General features: G+C 33.9%; 1 protein-coding gene across 1 annotated transcript; it reads right to left on the bottom strand.

The window, feature by feature from the left end:
• Positions 1 to 1,132: 1,132 nt before the first annotated feature.
• LOC129923308 (kinesin-like protein KIF15) lies at positions 1,133 to 18,370 on the bottom strand (the record flags this gene model as incomplete). The annotated part of the gene is made up of 11 exons (XM_056013582.1): positions 1,133 to 1,253; positions 1,892 to 2,015; positions 7,447 to 7,542; positions 7,931 to 8,040; positions 8,828 to 8,879; positions 10,805 to 10,867; positions 16,264 to 16,365; positions 16,489 to 16,668; positions 16,813 to 16,896; positions 17,495 to 17,532; positions 18,358 to 18,370. Coding segments are annotated over 11 exons (936 nt in total), but the record flags the coding sequence as incomplete, so codon positions are not given.
• Between the last annotated feature and the right edge of the window lie 266 nt (positions 18,371 to 18,636).

The raw sequence follows: 18,636 nt of genomic DNA, 5'->3' as shown, positions 1-18,636 counted from the left end.
AAGATGACCCAAAGAAAAACTAAAAGACCAGACAGACAGTTATAATAGAGCTCATGGTCTGTGTTGATAATAAAAAAAAACTTCCAACTTCCTTAAACTTAAGACTGTCATAATAAACAGCAATAGAAATTATCTGATATGAATATTTACAAACACATTATACAAGTAGTTTAACATATAAGTTATTCAGAAAAATCAAAACACCAACAAAAAAAAAAAAAAGGATTCAAGACAATACATGAAGATCAAATAGCTATTTCTACTAATTCTTTATGTACAGTACATATTTAAAATAGGACGGCTTATTTATGTATTAATACAGTTGTAGCTGTGTAAAATACAACCATGCCTAAATAGCCTACCTATAAATTCAACCTTGCGAGCTCCTACAAAAATGGTCATATTATTTTTCTTAATTTGTGTCAAAATAGGAGAAATATTTGAGCTCTATTTTTGTTCTTTCTAGAAAAAGATAAATGTGGATGCTCTTTCTCTTTGCTCAATTTAGGAAACCTTGAGGCCTAGTTACATTATTTGTACATCAACAGAGATGACAAAGTTATCCAAAAGTAGTAAATTTTATTTAAGGCCTCTAGTTCATAACTTATGAAAATTTAAACTACTAGAGTGAAACACCTCTTGTTCATTTTATTACAAGTATTGACATCAAACATATTCCAATAAAGCATACTTTTAAGCAGAGGATATTCTATATATATATATATATTCATAAATAATAGATATAGAAGCACATGTAACAGACATTTTCAATTCCACAGTTTTTATGAGAAACAAATGGCTAGTGAAATGAGAGACAATTTCCATAAACATCTTTTTAAATTCCATTGTAGAACTTGTTGACTAAAAGAGTGTAGTAGCTTGAACTTAAGAAAAATTTTAACAAAAATATCTCGACATATTTCTTTTACAGTCAAACTGTGTATAAACACAATTATTTGTCTAGAGTCAATGCCAATCTTGGGCTTCAAACTAAAATATATGTTTATTCAAATACTGGTAGGATTCAACCAATCATTGACATGCTTACAAGTACTGTATCTCTTGTACTGGATTTTTTAAGAAGAATGAAGTGGCTTTCAATTGATTGATTGGTATAAAAAAACAAAACTTTATACTGCTTTTACAAAAACAGTGACTCTTTAAAAGGATGTTATTAGTTCATTCACTTTTTTTACTTCTCCAAGATTGTTCATTTATTTCTGGCATTTTTGTTTCTTTTATTAGAGCTCTTCCTGAAAAAATGTTGCAATAAAATAGAATCAAAAAAATACTTAACAAATATTTTTAATGAAGATCTATGTACTTACTACTTTATCTATACTAATAGCTACTAAACTGTAACAAATAAGTACATTTTATACATTCATTGCCCAGTTCACTTCAACACAGTGCTAGGAGTTAAATTCTCAAGTTGGATTTTATTCAATAATTAATTTGCTATGGAAACACAAAGTGTGTTTGATTCTGTTTTTGTGATCAGTGTGTTTATAATTGTCTGTGTATTAGTAAATGTTAAAATTGTGACCCAGAGGGTGTTTATCTTTAAAATCTTTATAATTTTCTTAATGTTTTCCTCAAATAAGTATCCAAGTATGGTTTGTGTTAAATGCCAGTGATTGTACTTTTATTGTATTAAGTTTATTTTTAATGTTCAGATTACCAAACCAGGCAGATATTGAAAATTAAAATATTACAGATGAGAGCATAGTACATTGACAATATTTTTTGTAATGCATAATAAGGACATTGTTTTAGTAGTCTTAATCTTTGTTGTCCATTTTTTGGTGATATAATTGGGTGATATAATCTGTGTGTGTAGTGAAATATAAATATATAAAGTGTAAAGCATTACTATTCTGGGCATAATTACCTCTAACCGAGCCATTTTTTTCTGAAGATGACTTTCTCTCTCCAGGCTCACCAATAGCACCTCCTTGCATAGGCACAGCACTCTGAAATTCTTGAAACGCCTCAGCAGCACCCATTTTATTGCACTAAAAAAAAAGATAAATAACAAAGTGTAAAATAATTGTGTTGATATGAAAACAAGAAGAATATGTTCTTACAAGTCAGTGGCATAAACTGCTTGGCTGCAAGGAGGCTTCAGTTCGAAACCCAACTAAGTTGTTTGCTGACCACCTAAATCAGCACAGAAAACCTTAACCCATATACCCCTCCCCCCTACATTTCCACACAAAAAAAACACAAAAAAAACCTTAGAGCAATGATCATGTTCTAAGCATGAAAAAGATACTATGCAAAAATGTTAAAAATATATAGAATGTATATAGTCTATATCCTTTCAGTAATTTTGAGTATGAGAACAAACACATTCAATGATCCTAACCCTTATCAATAGTGCTAACATGGCCAAATTCAAATTTAACTTTCCATCAGGAAAATCAGTAGCAAATGTGGTATGGACTGAGCAATGCAACTCATGTTTCCAAGCCTGTAACATACTTTTTACTTTTCCTGTTTTCTACATCAGGAATTCCACGTGTCTTTTAACCTCTTAACATGACGTGAACATTAAATCAGGCAATGTCAACTGAGGCTGTGACAATCATGACCATCTAATGACAGTCCAGAGCACAAAGCACATGATCTGGCAGCCATCCAAGAAGCAACATAGACTCAACTGAAGGGAGTTGCCCAGAACAGACACCCATGGAGTGGTACTGTTAAAGCCCTATGCCCTTCTGGGAGTCAAAAGGAATAAGTCAAGTAAGTCAACATTGTGATCATCTAATGACAATTAGACAAGGTAGACATCCCAGTGTTAAAATGAATCATTAGAAAAAAGTAAAAGATTATTAATACCTTAAAAATAGTGTTTTAATTTGCATCATTGACTTGAGGAAATTAATACAAGTTACAAAATGTCTTTAAAATCTATTCAATCAAATCTATTCAATCTATTGTTTTCATGAGCAGGAGTTTTTCTACTTATAAACGTGATGTCCAGCTGAATGGCAACAGCTCCATGGCTAGCCATCAAGAATGGGAAGTTTTGAATTGTGTGCATGTTCTCAATGTTTCAATGAAGTTTTGAATTGTGTGCATGTTCTAAATGTTTCAATGAAGCTTTGAATTGTGTGCATGTTCTAAATGTTTCAAGGAAGTTTTGAATTGTGTGCATGTTCTCAATGTTTCAATGAAGTTTTGAATTGTGTGCATGTTCTCAATGTTTCAATGAAGTTTTGAATTGTGTGCATGTTCTCAATGTTTCAATGAAGTTTTGAATTGTGTGCATGTTCTCAATGTTTCAATGAAGTTTTGAATTGTGTGCATGTTCTCAATGTTTCAATGAAGTTTTGAATTGTGTGCATGTTCTCAATGTTTCAATGAAGTTTTGAATTGTGTGCATGTTCTCAATGTTTCAATGAAGTTTTGAATTGTGTGCATGTTCTCAATGTTTCAATGAAGTTTTGAATTGTGTGCATGTTCTCAATGTTTCAATGAAGTTTTGAATTGTGTGCATGTTCTCAATGTTTCAATGAAGTTTTGAATTGTGTGCATGTTCTCAATGTTTCAATGAAGTTTTGAATTGTGTGCATGTTCTCAATGTTTCAATGAAGTTTTGAATTGTGTGCATGTTCTCAATGTTTCAATCAATGAAGTTTTGAATTGTGTGCATGTTCTCAATGTTTCAATGAAGTTTTGAATTGTGTGCATGTTCTCAATGTTTCAATGAAGTTTTGAATTGTGTGCATGTTCTCAATGTTTCAATGAAGTTTTGAATTGTGTGCGTGTTCTCAATGTTTCAATGAAGTTTTGAATTGTGTGCGTGTTCTCAATGTTTCAATGAAGTTTTGAATTGTGTGCGTGTTCTCAATGTTTCAATGAAGTTTTGAATTGTGTGCGTGTTCTCAATGTTTCAATGAAGTTTTGAATTGTGTGCATGTTCTCAATGTTTCAATGAAGTTTTGAATTGTGTGCATGTTCTCAATGTTTCAATGAAGTTTTGAATTGTGTGCGTGTTCTCAATGTTTCAATGAAGTTTTGAATTGTGTGCGTGTTCTCAATGTTTCAATGAAGTTTTGAATTGTGTGCGTGTTCTCAATGTTTCAATGAAGTTTTGAATTGTGTGCATGTTCTCAATGTTTCAATGAAGTTTTGAATTGTGTGCGTGTTCTCAATGTTTCAATGAAGTTTTGAATTGTGTGCGTGTTCTCAATGTTTCAATGAAGTTTTGAATTGTGTGCGTGTTCTCAATGTTTCAATGAAGTTTTGAATTGTGTGCATGTTCTCAATGTTTCAATGAAGTTTTGAATTGTGTGCATGTTCTCAATGTTTCAATGAAGTTTTGAATTGTGTGCATGTTCTCAATGTTTCAATGAAGTTTTGAATTGTGTGCATGTTCTCAATGTTTCAATGAAGTTTTGAATTGTGTGCATGTTCTCAATGTTTCAATGAAGTTTTGAATTGTGTGCATGTTCTCAATGTTTCAATGAAGTTTTGAATTGTGTGCATGTTCTCAATGTTTCAATGAAGTTTTGAATTGTGTGCATGTTCTCAATGTTTCAATGAAGTTTTGAATTGTGTGCATGTTCTCAATGTTTCAATGAAGTTTTGAATTGTGTGCATGTTCTCAATGTTTCAATGAAGTTTTGAATTGTGTGCATGTTCTCAATGTTTCAATCAATGAAGTTTTGAATTGTGTGCATGTTCTCAATGTTTCAATGAAGTTTTGAATTGTGTGCATGTTCTCAATGTTTCAATGAAGTTTTGAATTGTGTGCATGTTCTCAATGTTTCAATGAAGTTTTGAATTGTGTGCGTGTTCTCAATGTTTCAATGAAGTTTTGAATTGTGTGCGTGTTCTCAATGTTTCAATGAAGTTTTGAATTGTGTGCATGTTCTCAATGTTTCAATGAAGTTTTGAATTGTGTGCATGTTCTCAATGTTTCAATGAAGTTTTGAATTGTGTGCGTGTTCTCAATGTTTCAATGAAGTTTTGAATTGTGTGCGTGTTCTCAATGTTTCAATGAAGTTTTGAATTGTGTGCGTGTTCTCAATGTTTCAATGAAGTTTTGAATTGTGTGCATGTTCTCAATGTTTCAATGAAGTTTTGAATTGTGTGCGTGTTCTCAATGTTTCAATGAAGTTTTGAATTGTGTGCGTGTTCTCAATGTTTCAATGAAGTTTTGAATTGTGTGCGTGTTCTCAATGTTTCAATGAAGTTTTGAATTGTGTGCATGTTCTCAATGTTTCAATGAAGTTTTGAATTGTGTGCATGTTCTCAATGTTTCAATGAAGTTTTGAATTGTGTGCATGTTCTCAATGTTTCAATGAAGTTTTGAATTGTGTGCATGTTCTCAATGTTTCAATGAAGTTTTGAATTGTGTGCATGTTCTCAATGTTTCAATGAAGTTTTGAATTGTGTGCATGTTCTCAATGTTTCAATGAAGTTTTGAATTGTGTGCATGTTCTCAATGTTTCAATGAAGTTTTGAATTGTGTGCATGTTCTCAATGTTTCAATGAAGTTTTGAATTGTGTGCATGTTCTCAATGTTTCAATGAAGTTTTGAATTGTGTGCATGTTCTCAATGTTTCAATGAAGTTTTGAATTGTGTGCATGTTCTCAATGTTTCAATGAAGTTTTGAATTGTGTGCATGTTCTCAATGTTTCAATGAAGTTTTGAATTGTGTGCATGTTCTAAATGTTTCAATGAAGCTTTGAATTGTGTGCATGTTCTCAATGTTTCAAGGAAGTTTTGAATTGTGTGCATGTTCTCAATGTTTCAATGAAGTTTTGAATTGTGTGCATGTTCTCAATGTTTCAATGAAGTTTTGAATTGTGTGCATGTTCTCAATGTTTCAATGAAGTTTTGAATTGTGTGCATGTTCTCAATGTTTCAATGAAGTTTTGAATTGTGTGCATGTTCTCAATGTTTCAATGAAGTTTTGAATTGTGTGCATGTTCTCAATGTTTCAATGAAGTTTTGAATTGTGTGCATGTTCTCAATGTTTCAATGAAGTTTTGAATTGTGTGCATGTTCTCAATGTTTCAATGAAGTTTTGAATTGTGTGCATGTTCTCAATGTTTCAATGAAGTTTTGAATTGTGTGCATGTTCTCAATGTTTCAATGAAGTTTTGAATTGTGTGCATGTTCTCAATGTTTCAATGAAGTTTTGAATTGTGTGCATGTTCTCAATGTTTCAATGAAGTTTTGAATTGTGTGCATGTTCTCAATGTTTCAATGAAGTTTTGAATTGTGTGCATGTTCTCAATGTTTCAATGAAGTTTTGAATTGTGTGCATGTTCTCAATGTTTCAATGAAGTTTTGAATTGTGTGCATGTTCTCAATGTTTCAATGAAGTTTTGAATTGTGTGCGTGTTCTCAATGTTTCAATGAAGTTTTGAATTGTGTGCGTGTTCTCAATGTTTCAATGAAGTTTTGAATTGTGTGCGTGTTCTCAATGTTTCAATGAAGTTTTGAATTGTGTGCGTGTTCTCAATGTTTCAATGAAGTTTTGAATTGTGTGCATGTTCTCAATGTTTCAATGAAGTTTTGAATTGTGTGCATGTTCTCAATGTTTCAATGAAGTTTTGAATTGTGTGCATGTTCTCAATGTTTCAATGAAGTTTTGAATTGTGTGCATGTTCTCAATGTTTCAATGAAGTTTTGAATTGTGTGCGTGTTCTCAATGTTTCAATGAAGTTTTGAATTGTGTGCATGTTCTCAATGTTTCAATGAAGTTTTGAATTGTGTGCATGTTCTCAATGTTTCAATGAAGTTTTGAATTGTGTGCATGTTCTCAATGTTTCAATGAAGTTTTGAATTGTGTGCGTGTTCTCAATGTTTCAATGAAGTTTTGAATTGTGTGCGTGTTCTCAATGTTTCAATGAAGTTTTGAATTGTGTGCATGTTCTCAATGTTTCAATGAAGTTTTGAATTGTGTGCATGTTCTCAATGTTTCAATGAAGTTTTGAATTGTGTGCATGTTCTCAATGTTTCAATGAAGTTTTGAATTGTGTGCATGTTCTCAATGTTTCAATGAAGTTTTGAATTGTGTGCATGTTCTAAATGTTTCAATGAAGTTTGAAAAGCTTCCACAGAACAGCACTAAAATGTCAGGACAAAAATTGAAAAGACAGAAAGGAATGAGTCAAAGTAGATTTTGTTGAGTAGAGCCTAATGTTAAGGCTTGTGATACTATAAAAAGTCTCCTCAACTGGGTGGGCATGATGCATCTGTTAAGAGTTAAGGGTGTGTCATTGAATTTAAGCTCTGAGGGGATCAACATAATCAAAGGTGAGTTCCAGAATTCACCAGTTTCTTAAATGAGCAGATGGCATTGTAAAGAAAAAAAAAGGCTTAATATAGGAGAAGGGAGTGTCTAAGTAATCCCTAGTTTGCTTGTTGAATCAATTGTAAAGTGAAGGGGGAAAACAATGCAAAATACAAAATATACTTACATTCCTGTCTTTTAAAACAGATGCATGTGTTTCCCTGGCAAGGTGAAGTTCCTCTTTTAATTTTGCTACTTCAAATAATAACTCAGCTACTTTTTTCTGATTGAAAATAAAACATGTATAGTTACAATAATTGCATGCAATATTTAAATGATATTGATCACAAGGTGGTGTAGCTGAGATATTCAGTTACAAGTGTCCAAAGGAAATACAATGACCATTAAAAGAATGATAAATTAGAATTTCTTAAACCTTGCAAGAATAACATATTAGTAAAAGGGTTAAGTAAACTTGACTCATAAAAACAGATTACAATCTAAACAAGTAAAATTAAACATAATCAATGCTGAGTCCTTAAATTGGTGAAGAATCATTGTATTAATGAAGAAAAAGGCAGGGTTTGTAAAAAAAAAAAAAAAGGCATGGATGTCAATTTTTTTTTTAATGTTACAGTTTCCTCAACAGTTAGACAGTATCTGATACTTACATCTTTGCCAAAGATTGACCTCTCAAACTCTTCCATCTTGCGGCTATAGGCTAATTCAATTTTCTTAATAACTTGAAAATTTGGCACTTCAGGAGCTTTCTGCTCACAAACTATTGAACACAAAGAAATTAGAATGATTTTATTCCAGAAAAGTCAAAATTATACAATTATTCTAGCTTGATCATTTGAATTTGGTAAAGACCAATGACCTTACAAACTACAGAGCGAAATAAATAAGCACAGAAGACGCTTTTTTATTTCATAAAGTTGTTTTATTTTGCAGATTTCTTGTTTCAAAGTATTAAATAAAAAAAAAAAGTCATGATACTAAAAAAGAATTGAAATAAAGTAGCAAAGCTAATAGGTTAGAGCCATTTGTTTATGTTTTTGTCATGTTCAGTTTTTTCCTTGACAGAATTTGTCCATTTTGAGATGATCTCACATAGTTGTAGTGGGTCAAAGTTATCTATCTTGTTTAGTGATGCTCATTTAATAAGACTATACAACTACAAGTGTCATAAGTTGTATTTTCTTTTGAACTTTTAAGTGTTTAATTCATACAAGAAAAATAATGTGACTTCCCTTTCCTAGGTTTTTCAGATAGTTTTCCCCTCAAAAAAGCCTACTGCCTACAATGACAACTAGGTATGGATGGGCTACCTGGTCCTTTTGACTTTTTTACTTATATAATTTACTTATCATGAGCATGCATAACAAATACCACATACATCTATTTACAAACCAAAGTAATAACCTTCTGACATTGTTAATGGCAAGGGACTATCATGAGAACCTGAGCTAGAAATTTCCTATTATCAGAATGCAATGTCAAACAACTAAGCAAATTTATTTCTGAAAGTTGCAATAAAATATTTGTTAGTAATAGGGCAGTCTTACCTTCTGTGTGCTTCAACTTAGCTTGTAAAACTTTGTTGTCTTTTTCAAATTTCTAGAAATCAAAATGAAAGTTTTTTTTAACCAATTATAATTTTTTAAATACGCTTATTGTACATCCACTCCCCTCATTAAAGAATTTTAAAAATTTGCCCTTCAATCTAGACCAGGGGTGGGCAAATTATGGCCAGCAGGCCACATGCAGCCCGCCGGAGCATTTTATGCTGCCTGCTGACACCCAAAAACATTATATATGTCCACATAATGTGTAAAAATATAATGATTTTAAAAATCTATTTAAATTATTGAAACTTCTGATTCTTATGACGAAGACGCTAAAAAACATTTCTTTATATGCCATTCTAATAAGTTTAAAGTAAAGGAGGATTTTTGTAATTGGTAATATGTCGAAACATTTAGTCAAAGACACAAACTCAGGCCATTTTTTGTATTCAGTACTATAAAGAACTAGCTGAAAGTGTTGGGTTGGCATGGAACAAGATGGCGAGTTTAACAACATGGTGTCCGAGCTTGGACTGAGAAAAACACACACAAAGCTTTCCTACTAAAAAGAAAGAACAATATCCCAACCATAAACTCTGACCTTTACACTGGAAAGTTTGTGAAAAGCTGCATTGAATATTAGACATGGTATTGACCCAATTATCTCAGAGCTCAAAGTTATCAGAGCTAGGGGTCTTGATCACAGGCAATTCAGAGAACTACTTGGATATTTAGAAACATATCATTCCCATGTTCGGTACTGCAGTGTTATCCGCTAGCTTAGCATGTTCAAGGTAATGAGAAAAACTTGAGATCTCAAGGAAGAAATTGTTTTGTTCCTGTGACTTTGTAACTAATATTTCTAAGGAAGAGTGAAAGATAGCCTTTATGTTTGCCATCAACACTATCCCAATTGGTTATTTGCACATGAAATGTATGTGCATGTTAAATCTTTTCAAACAAAGTCATCCCATTTCTCCAGGCAAGCAAGTAAAGACAGGTTTTGACATTTGCTGAAATGTGAAACTATTTCTAGCAAAGGGGTTGAAAAGTACAAGACTTATTCTTTGATTGTGGAATTTGAAAGCAAATTTTAAGAAGTCAAGAACTTAGAAACAGTTTTCAATATCATCAGTTCACCAATTAGCTGATTCAACTCTAGAGGACACACCTCCAAGCAAATAATGACCTGAAAGAGAAGTTCAAGTAAGTTCTTCCACAGGAGTTTTATGGGTCTTTTCTAGAAACTGCATTTCCAAACTTAAAAAACATTGCTGTTAAAGTTTCCCATTATTAGGGTCCACATACATCTTTGAAAATATGATTGAAAATAAACAAGTGTAAGCAGTCAAGAGGATAACAACCAGTAAGCTAGTTCCACAGTTCAGGAACATTATGCACAAATGTAAACAGTTAAATACTTCATATTGACAACAACTATAATATTAATGTCTTCGATTCCGAAGATTAAGGATGATTACAGTGTTTCACATGACTTCACAAACCCAGTTGCAACCTGCATATTTTCCCGCATTTTGTTCAGACAAAGCCATTGTGGTGAAATGTTATAATGTTGGAGGCCACTATGAAGAGATTATTAGTAAAATTAATTTAATTTACAACTCTTGTTGTAACTTTTCAATAGGGAGTGTAAAAAATTAAAGTAAATGTATATTACAGTAAATATGTGAATTAAAAGATAGTATACATAGTTAGTTATCATTTTTTTCTAAGTTGTAAGTACACATATATACATATGTATATGTGCGGAACCCCATCCCCAATTTTTTTTTAAATGCAGCCCTGGATGAAAAAATGTTGCCCACTCCTGATCTAGACAAACATTGTTCCTTAAGGTACCCTTTTTTTCAAGTTAACTATTCAAAGCTTTAGAGGAAAATATTTTTCTTGTTTTTTCTGTGCTTAAAAACTACTGACATAGACTTTTTTTTAGGATCATTCACTCAAGAAATTCACCTGAAGAGTCATGTTCACTCTTTGCAGTTCTTCTTCTTTGGCTGTCAGCTGAGATTCATGATTCTGAGGAATAAAAAATATTTTGTTTACTCCATTAGTAACTTAGTTTGCATATTTTCTATTTTTACACTTTGACTTGTGTATCAAACTTTATTCTACTGCAATGTTCTGAACTTAGGGCTAGTCAAGCTTTCATTGTGTTTATTTCCTCCTCCATCTTTTCTTTTAGTCACTGGTTCTAAAAATAAATCTGTCTGTATTTCCTGTTCAAACATCTCTGGGCTTATCACCTTCGATGAAGTTCAGTAGGGAATTGGCGCCGTAGGCGCCATTATCCCGTTGATGGTTAGAAAGGCTTTTATCCAACCACCAGGCCTGGACATGGGGCTCTTCACCCCTGTCCTGTCTGAGGGCACCCAACGGTAGGCGGCCATATCGGTTGACTGAATGGGAAAACCGGGCCGTGCCATGTACACAGTGCACCGTCCCCGCTCTCATACCACTCGCTATAAGTGGTCGAGGACAGTACTAACTGCGGGGAGCTTGTCTCATATTCCTATTCTGTAACCGCCACCATTCCGTGCGGGAGTCGCCACTCCAGGCTCCTGGTACTGATGACGACCCCCTTTGTGGAACGGCGTGGCGGACTTTTTGGACTGGGTTGCAGGTTACTTGTTCCATCCCCACCCCGAGTGAGATAAAAAAAAACAAAAGCTCACCCAGGGAGACCTACTAGAAGGCCTAGTTCTAGTTCGCTACTCGTTCTTAGCCTGTCGAGATCCACCTCTGGATGTTTCCACCGGAGGGCCACGCTGAGGCGACGGGTAGCTGGAATATCCTCCGGGGGCTTGTCACCAGGAGTTTCTCCTCAAGCTCTCTGGCCTTACTTTCCAATAGTTTGTTCTCTATGTCTGTTTTACTATCCCTTTGTCGTGACAGCGATTTCTCTTTAGAGATCAATTCATCCAGCTTATCTTTTAAAAGTTCTTCTTCAAGTTTCGGCTGGTCATTATTCTGTTGAACACATTTCTCTTGCTTCTCCAGGTCCATGCTTTTCCTATCTTGACTGATTTCAAGCTTATCCATCGCACATTTTCTTATCTCATCTAAACCATTTGCAGTGTTCATGTCTGTCTGGATGTCAATGTCTCTTTTTTCAGTTGTTCAAGATAAATTGCTTTCCTCCTCCTGTTCTCCTTCACTGATGCAGTCTACTGCTGGGGGCTTGGAGCAGCTGTGGTCCTTAAACTTAATAAAACAAAAATGAAGTATTATCAATAGATAATTTTAAATAGAACTCTTGTATTTGTGACCTACAAAATTGACAACAATGCAACATCTTTTCAGTTTGAGAGAGTGGTGTGAGACAATCATTCACTGGAAATCATCTTTCTTTACATCTTGATCACGTGGACTTTAACCATTTTAAGTTTGAGAGAGTGGTGTGAGACAATCATTCACTGGAAATCATCTTTCTTTACATCTTTATCACGTGGACTTGAACCATTTTAACGTTTAAATAGAAAAGTTTACAAAGTGGGATTCTTTTAACAGGTAACGTAAATGGTGTTTGAAGCTTAAATGTTAAACAAATAAAAAAGTGTTGTCAGTAAAGTTCCCCTTAGTGAAATATAGGGTTATCTGTTTCTGTGACCCACAGTGTCACAAGGCCTGCATGATGACTAACAGCCTTTACTTTTCCCCACTTAATGTCAGGTACCAATTAAGGCGCCCAAAGATCCTGAAACGAAAAATTCCAGTCTTCACCAAGAGTTGAACCCGGGACCCCCGGCTTGGAGGGCTAGCATTTACCAGGCCTCCTAAAACAAATGAAACATGACATATAACATAAGCACAATAATTGCTGACAGAAAAAAGTGAACAAAATCTGGTGAAACAAAGATAGGCTCTGACATTACCCTGGGTAACAATACAGGTCTACAGACCAAAATAACTCTACTGGCTTGGAAGCTTTTTTTTTCTGGGGGGACCTGTATGGCACAGTCAGATGTTAGCTTAGTACCTGGTCAACGTTGGCAGTTCAGAACTCTATGATTTAAGAGCTTATGCTTCACCAAATGTTATTAACTTTATACTTAAGTACCCTAGTGCTGCTTTGATTTGTTACATGTCATTTTTTTATTTATCCATTTTAAAAGCTGCTGCGCAAACAAAGAACTCATTTTAAGTCTATTGTTATTCCATATGGGAGACAAACGTATGCCAAAGACAGTCTTTTTTGGTGAGCTAAAAGGTAACAAAGGCGCCCTACAAAAATGCTTCAAAGACCAGCTTAGGGGTCAACTTTCCTTAGCTGACATAGAACAGAGCAAGGAGAAATGTATGTCCTTTTTAATAACATTAAATAATCATTATAGGACCAAAAGTTATTTTAGTTTCAGATAACAAAATAAAAAATGAAAACTCTCCTACTATGGAAAAGTTAAATCTAGATTTAGAGACTAGTCTCTAGATCTAGAATATATTTTATGATCCAGATTTAATAAGAATTATCTTATCTTACTTATCTTATATAATACATACGTTACTTCAAAAAAGAAGATGATTACGTCCTACGCGTCATGCATTTAGTCATGCATATTAACCAATGACTTAAATTGTCTTAAATTCTGCCAAGTCACTGGTTTTCCTGGCTAGCTCAGAATTCTTTTGTATTATAATTATACATATTTACACAAACCTTATAAATAACACCTTTTAAACAGTGGAAACAGCAATCTTGAGATTATTATCCAATGTTACACCTATCAGAAAAAGCAGAAGAAGAAAATGTAAGCTCCTTGCTTCAAAGTCCTCAAACTTGGTAAAACATGGTGAAAGAAACAAATCCTGATGTTTAACAAAGGGAAACTATTCAACATTCATTTGTAAGTTATTGAAACGTATATCTTCTTATCTTATAAGATACAGATGCTACTTCAAAACCGAAGATGATTATACAGGAGGAAGAATAAAGGAAAATTAGTTTCAAAATATTAATGATGGTAAAGTTGATCCAACAAAAAAAAATGCTGTTACTAAAGGATGATGGAAGTGTCATTCTGGAGAAAACTTGTAGAAAGTAAGGCAAGGGTTTATTCTAGAGCTAAGAGATTGAGTCCAGTGGAGAACATAGCATGAAAATTGTCCACTGCTTACAGAAAGAGCACATGCATAAGTCAAAAATAAAATTTGTTAAAGTCTGTTGGCTGGAGGGCAGTATGCTGGCTGGTGGAGACAATTTCACAAGTGATAAGTACACATTTAAATGTTTGTTGATTTTTTTTTATTTGGGAAAACAATGTTTTTTTAAAAACATTTCAATGAAAAGAAATGAAAAAAATCAAAAGAAAAAAAATGCTCACAATAAATCCTTAAAAAGACATACATAGCTTCTAATTTTCTTGACTTTTATATACAATATGATAGTTGTAAAGAAGATGATTATGTCCGACGCGTTATGCATTCAGTCATGCATATTAACCAATGACTTAAATTCTGCCAAGTCACTGGTTTTCCTGGCTAACTCAGGCAACCCATTCAGTGCTCTAATAGCACTAGGGAAGAAGGAGCATTTGCACAAATTTGTCCTGGCATATGGGATGAGGAATGTGCCTTTATCTTTGTGTCTTTCTGAGTATTTTATTAAATTTTGTTTTTGTCTTTGAAGATTATGGTTCAGTGTTTTATGTATAATTGCTACTTTACTTTTGAGTCTTCTATCCTGAAGGCTTTCTAAATTTAGTGATTTTACTAAAGTTGTCACTCTAGTCAAATGTGAATATTCGTTTGTTATGAATCTCACTGCTCTATTTTGTGTCTGTTCCAGTTTCTTAATGTTTTCTTGAGATAAGGGGTCCCAAACAGAGGATGCATATTCTATTACCATAACCATTTTAGTTTTATGTTCTTATTTGATTTATAGAAATTTCTTTTAAGAAACCCTAATGCTTTTTTGATTTTTTGATAGTTTCATCAATAAGGGGACATGGACTGTTCCACAATGATTTGTAGCGTCGCTACCTGATCTGTGCATGATCTCTCCTTACAAAAGCTGGCTTTTTGGTCAAGGAGATATGAATCTACAGCATCTTTCATTCAGTTAAGCAGAATGCATTTAAACACTTTACCTGGAATGGACAGCAGTATTATCCTTTGATAGTTGGAGCAGGAACTAAAATCGCATTTCTTGGGGAGTTTGATGAGGTAGCTCTCCTTCCACTCGGGTGGCACTTCTTTTTCCCATATCTTGACGAAGAGGGGTATGGTTACTTCACATTGGGATGCTGTCAGGTCCTGCAGATCTGTCATTCTTCAATTGCTTGATTGTGCTGCAAATCTCTTTCTTAGTGGGTACACTGCACTTGATAGGCAGGCCTCTTGCAGCTGGTGGTATCTCTGTGGTGAGTTTGCATGAGTAGATCTGTTAAGTAGCCTCCTGGAAATCCTCGATCCATCTCTTTGTGATATCACTTCACCATTCTTGCCATTTACTTGTCTCTCTGGCTTAGCAAATTTTCCAGATTTTAATGACTTAGTACTGTTCTGAAGGGCTGTTTCTTCTGCTTTTGCCATGCTTCATTGTAGTTCTTCCTGTCTGTTCTGATGCTATGCTTGGCATTCCTATCTATTTCAGCATATTCTTTTTGTGCTTTTTCCTTTTGCTGCTCTTGTTTTACTGTTGTTCATGCCTGCTTTCTTCTCTCTTCTTTCTTTTATCATCTGAAGAGTTTCTGTTGAAATCCACTCCTTGTGTGTTTATGACTTGGACTCTAGTACTTCTTGGTATGTAAACTTTCTGCCACGTCTGTTTTCTACTGTCTCCTATTCAAGCAGCTCTTTTAGGAGCTGGAACTTATTTGATAAAATGACCTTGAACTCTTACCATTTTCGCAGTCTTTCATAACAATGGTGCTGTAGTGTTGGCATTGGCTGGACACTCCAGTCCAACTCTTCTTCAGCTTCAGTCTCACTCTGGCGATCAGAAGATGATGATCTGAAGCAACAAATGCTCCTTGTCTGACACGTTCATCCTGAAGAGATTGACAGAACTTCTTCACAATACAGACATGGTCTGTTGCCTTGTTTATTCGTTTGTGTGGGAAGACAGTTACTCCTATCACCAAGTTGCTTGTGGCACACATATCTTCAAATCTTTCTCCATTTTTGTTCCACCTAGTCCATGCTTTCCCATGATCTCCTGGTAGCTTTCTGTCTCTCTGATCCTGCCAGATCAATTAGATTTATCTGTGATATATTGCTTTTTTGGAAACCACCTACTTCCTCCTAGTATATATATTTAGTTCGTCCATCGTGGTTCGATGATGACCACTTTGTCATCCAGGGGGCTGAGGACTTCCTCCTAGTAGATAAACACAGACAAAAAATAAATGTCTATTTGTACATTAAGTGTACATGTTTTAATTAACATTAACATTTAATTGAAATAAAAACTATACCTTTGACTCTATTTTAACTGTAAAAACAGCATGAGAGCGCGAACCCTCTCTGTTCATGGAAGTAGGAGCTACTCTACCATTCAACCAGCCCTTGATTATTAACTGAAGACAACAAAGTATGTTCCATTCCTTTAAAACTCAATTCAGGCATATTATTATCAAGAAAAATCTTACAAAAAACAAAAATGTGTAAAACTAGAATTAACTCAATGATGGCTTTAATACCTGATAAGCATCTCTTGGGTAGCAGATAACTTGCTCAATGAGTCCATCTACAAAGACACCTTTGTTCATATTCTCACGTAAGCAAATACCTTGTGAAGCTGTATCCAAAAGATCAAAGATTTGCTCTTGATAGATTTCTAAAAAGGAGCAGTGACACAAAAACTGTTTTTTACTGCCATGCTGTGAAGAGAATTAAAAAAATGTTATGATTCGTGTTTTAAACAAAAGTGGGGCAGAAAAAAAAAAGGAAACATTTAAATCTAATGGTTTCATTACACCAGTTAAACCTTATAAAAACAATTGTATACAATAAAAGAAAGTTACATCTTGTTGGTGAGCTATTACACTAGAGAGATACTCCAAACTTCTGGGAATCACACCACGAGCTTTCCAAGTTCTCAGAGGGACCTTTAATAAAAAAAAAAAAAGATTTAAAATAAATTTCTCTGTTAAATGTTTTTCTTAAACATCGGCAATAATGCAATTTTTACTAGATCAATATATTCAAATATAGATATTTATAACTACAATTAAAATATAACTAATATTTTGTCCTTTGAAAAAAAAGCTTTCCCTTTTGTATGCATGTCATGTCTCCCTACTTGAGAAATGCTGGCCAAAGAACTCATAAAATCTAATTCCCCTTTAAGACCTTGTGGTCTATAGGGCAGATGATGTAAAGGTCATCTGATTCTGTGGCCTATAGTTACTTAGGGTGTCATGTGGCCAGCACAATGACCAATCACATTTACTTTTCCCAACTAATGTTGGATACCCATTAGAGCTGGGTGGACGCCTGAAGATCCCAAAATTAAAAATCCCAGTCTTCACCAGGATTTGAACACTTGTTTGGAAGCCAAGCACTTTACCGCTCAGCCACCGCGCCTCCTTCAGAAAATCTATTTAATTTAAGGTCATTTTTAAAATTAATATTCGTTGTAACAAAAAAATAATACAATATCATAAATGCCAAGATTTATATTTTTAATGATGAAAGAACACTTACCAAACATAGTAAAACTTTTTCCTGAGCCAGTCTGGCCACTAAGAAAGTGCAAAAGAAATAAAATGTTAACAATAGAGAGAGTGAAATGTAAGTGTACAGTGTACAAACCTCTACCACTGCCCCTGACAGAGTATTTGTATAAAAAAAAAATACTGTTACAAGTTAAAACAAATCTGAAACAAAGGTGAGCTTTAAAATTATTGAAGACCATTTAATTGCCACACTCAAAACTCAATGTTAGCAAGCAATTGCATGACCATGCAAAAACAAGCTTTATCTAAACAGTATCAATTTCCTCCCCTTAAAACAGCTATCTATTTTCTTTCAACTTAGAACAGGACACAAAGCTTTACATTTTCACCATAACAGAATAAACCAGACCCACACCAACCCCTCCGCAAACATTGCGCCCAGCCTCTTGAAACTGTCAATCATATATTCTTTGAATGCTCCAATCTAATTCACCTTAGGCAGACAATATTACAACAACCTATCATAACCAACACTCAGTATGGCAGTGTGGAACAGCTAAAACAGTAGAGTTCTTTTTATTTGTTTAAATAGATCATTAAGTGTAATACTTCAAGACCTATATCTAGTTCCTAATCTTCAGACAGGTGATCATGGATAAAATCTGAACATTTTTATTTCAATGTATGGATTCTATGGTGGAAAAATGTTCTACAACTTCTGCAAAGATCATGCTCTGTTTTATCCACCATGGTCAAACACATCAACCTTAGACAAACAGTATCCACCCTAGATAAACAGTATCCACCTTAAACAAACAGTATCCATTTCTAAATAAAAAAATACATACAGATAATTTTCTTTACATATTAAAAGAAAAAGAGAAAGATTACCTGAGGTGACCAGACACCATCAGTAAAGCAATATTTTTTTGAGATATCAGTTACTGGTTCAGAAACTGCAGATGGATCAGTCACTGTACAAAACTTGGTCAGTAAAATTTGAAAATTAGACAACTTCATGGTAAACAATAAAATCGCCACCTGAAAACACAAATTAACAATAAGAGGATGTAGACACACAAATTATTACAATGTATGATTTTAATTCAATGTGAGCCAAAGGAATAGTTATAACCTTATATAGCCTTAAACACATCAAACATTTGAACT

This window comes from Biomphalaria glabrata, chromosome 16, assembly GCF_947242115.1.
Source record: "Biomphalaria glabrata chromosome 16, xgBioGlab47.1, whole genome shotgun sequence".
Lineage (NCBI taxonomy): Eukaryota > Metazoa > Mollusca > Gastropoda > Planorbidae > Biomphalaria > Biomphalaria glabrata.
This window is presented reverse-complemented; position numbering and strand designations above follow the sequence as displayed.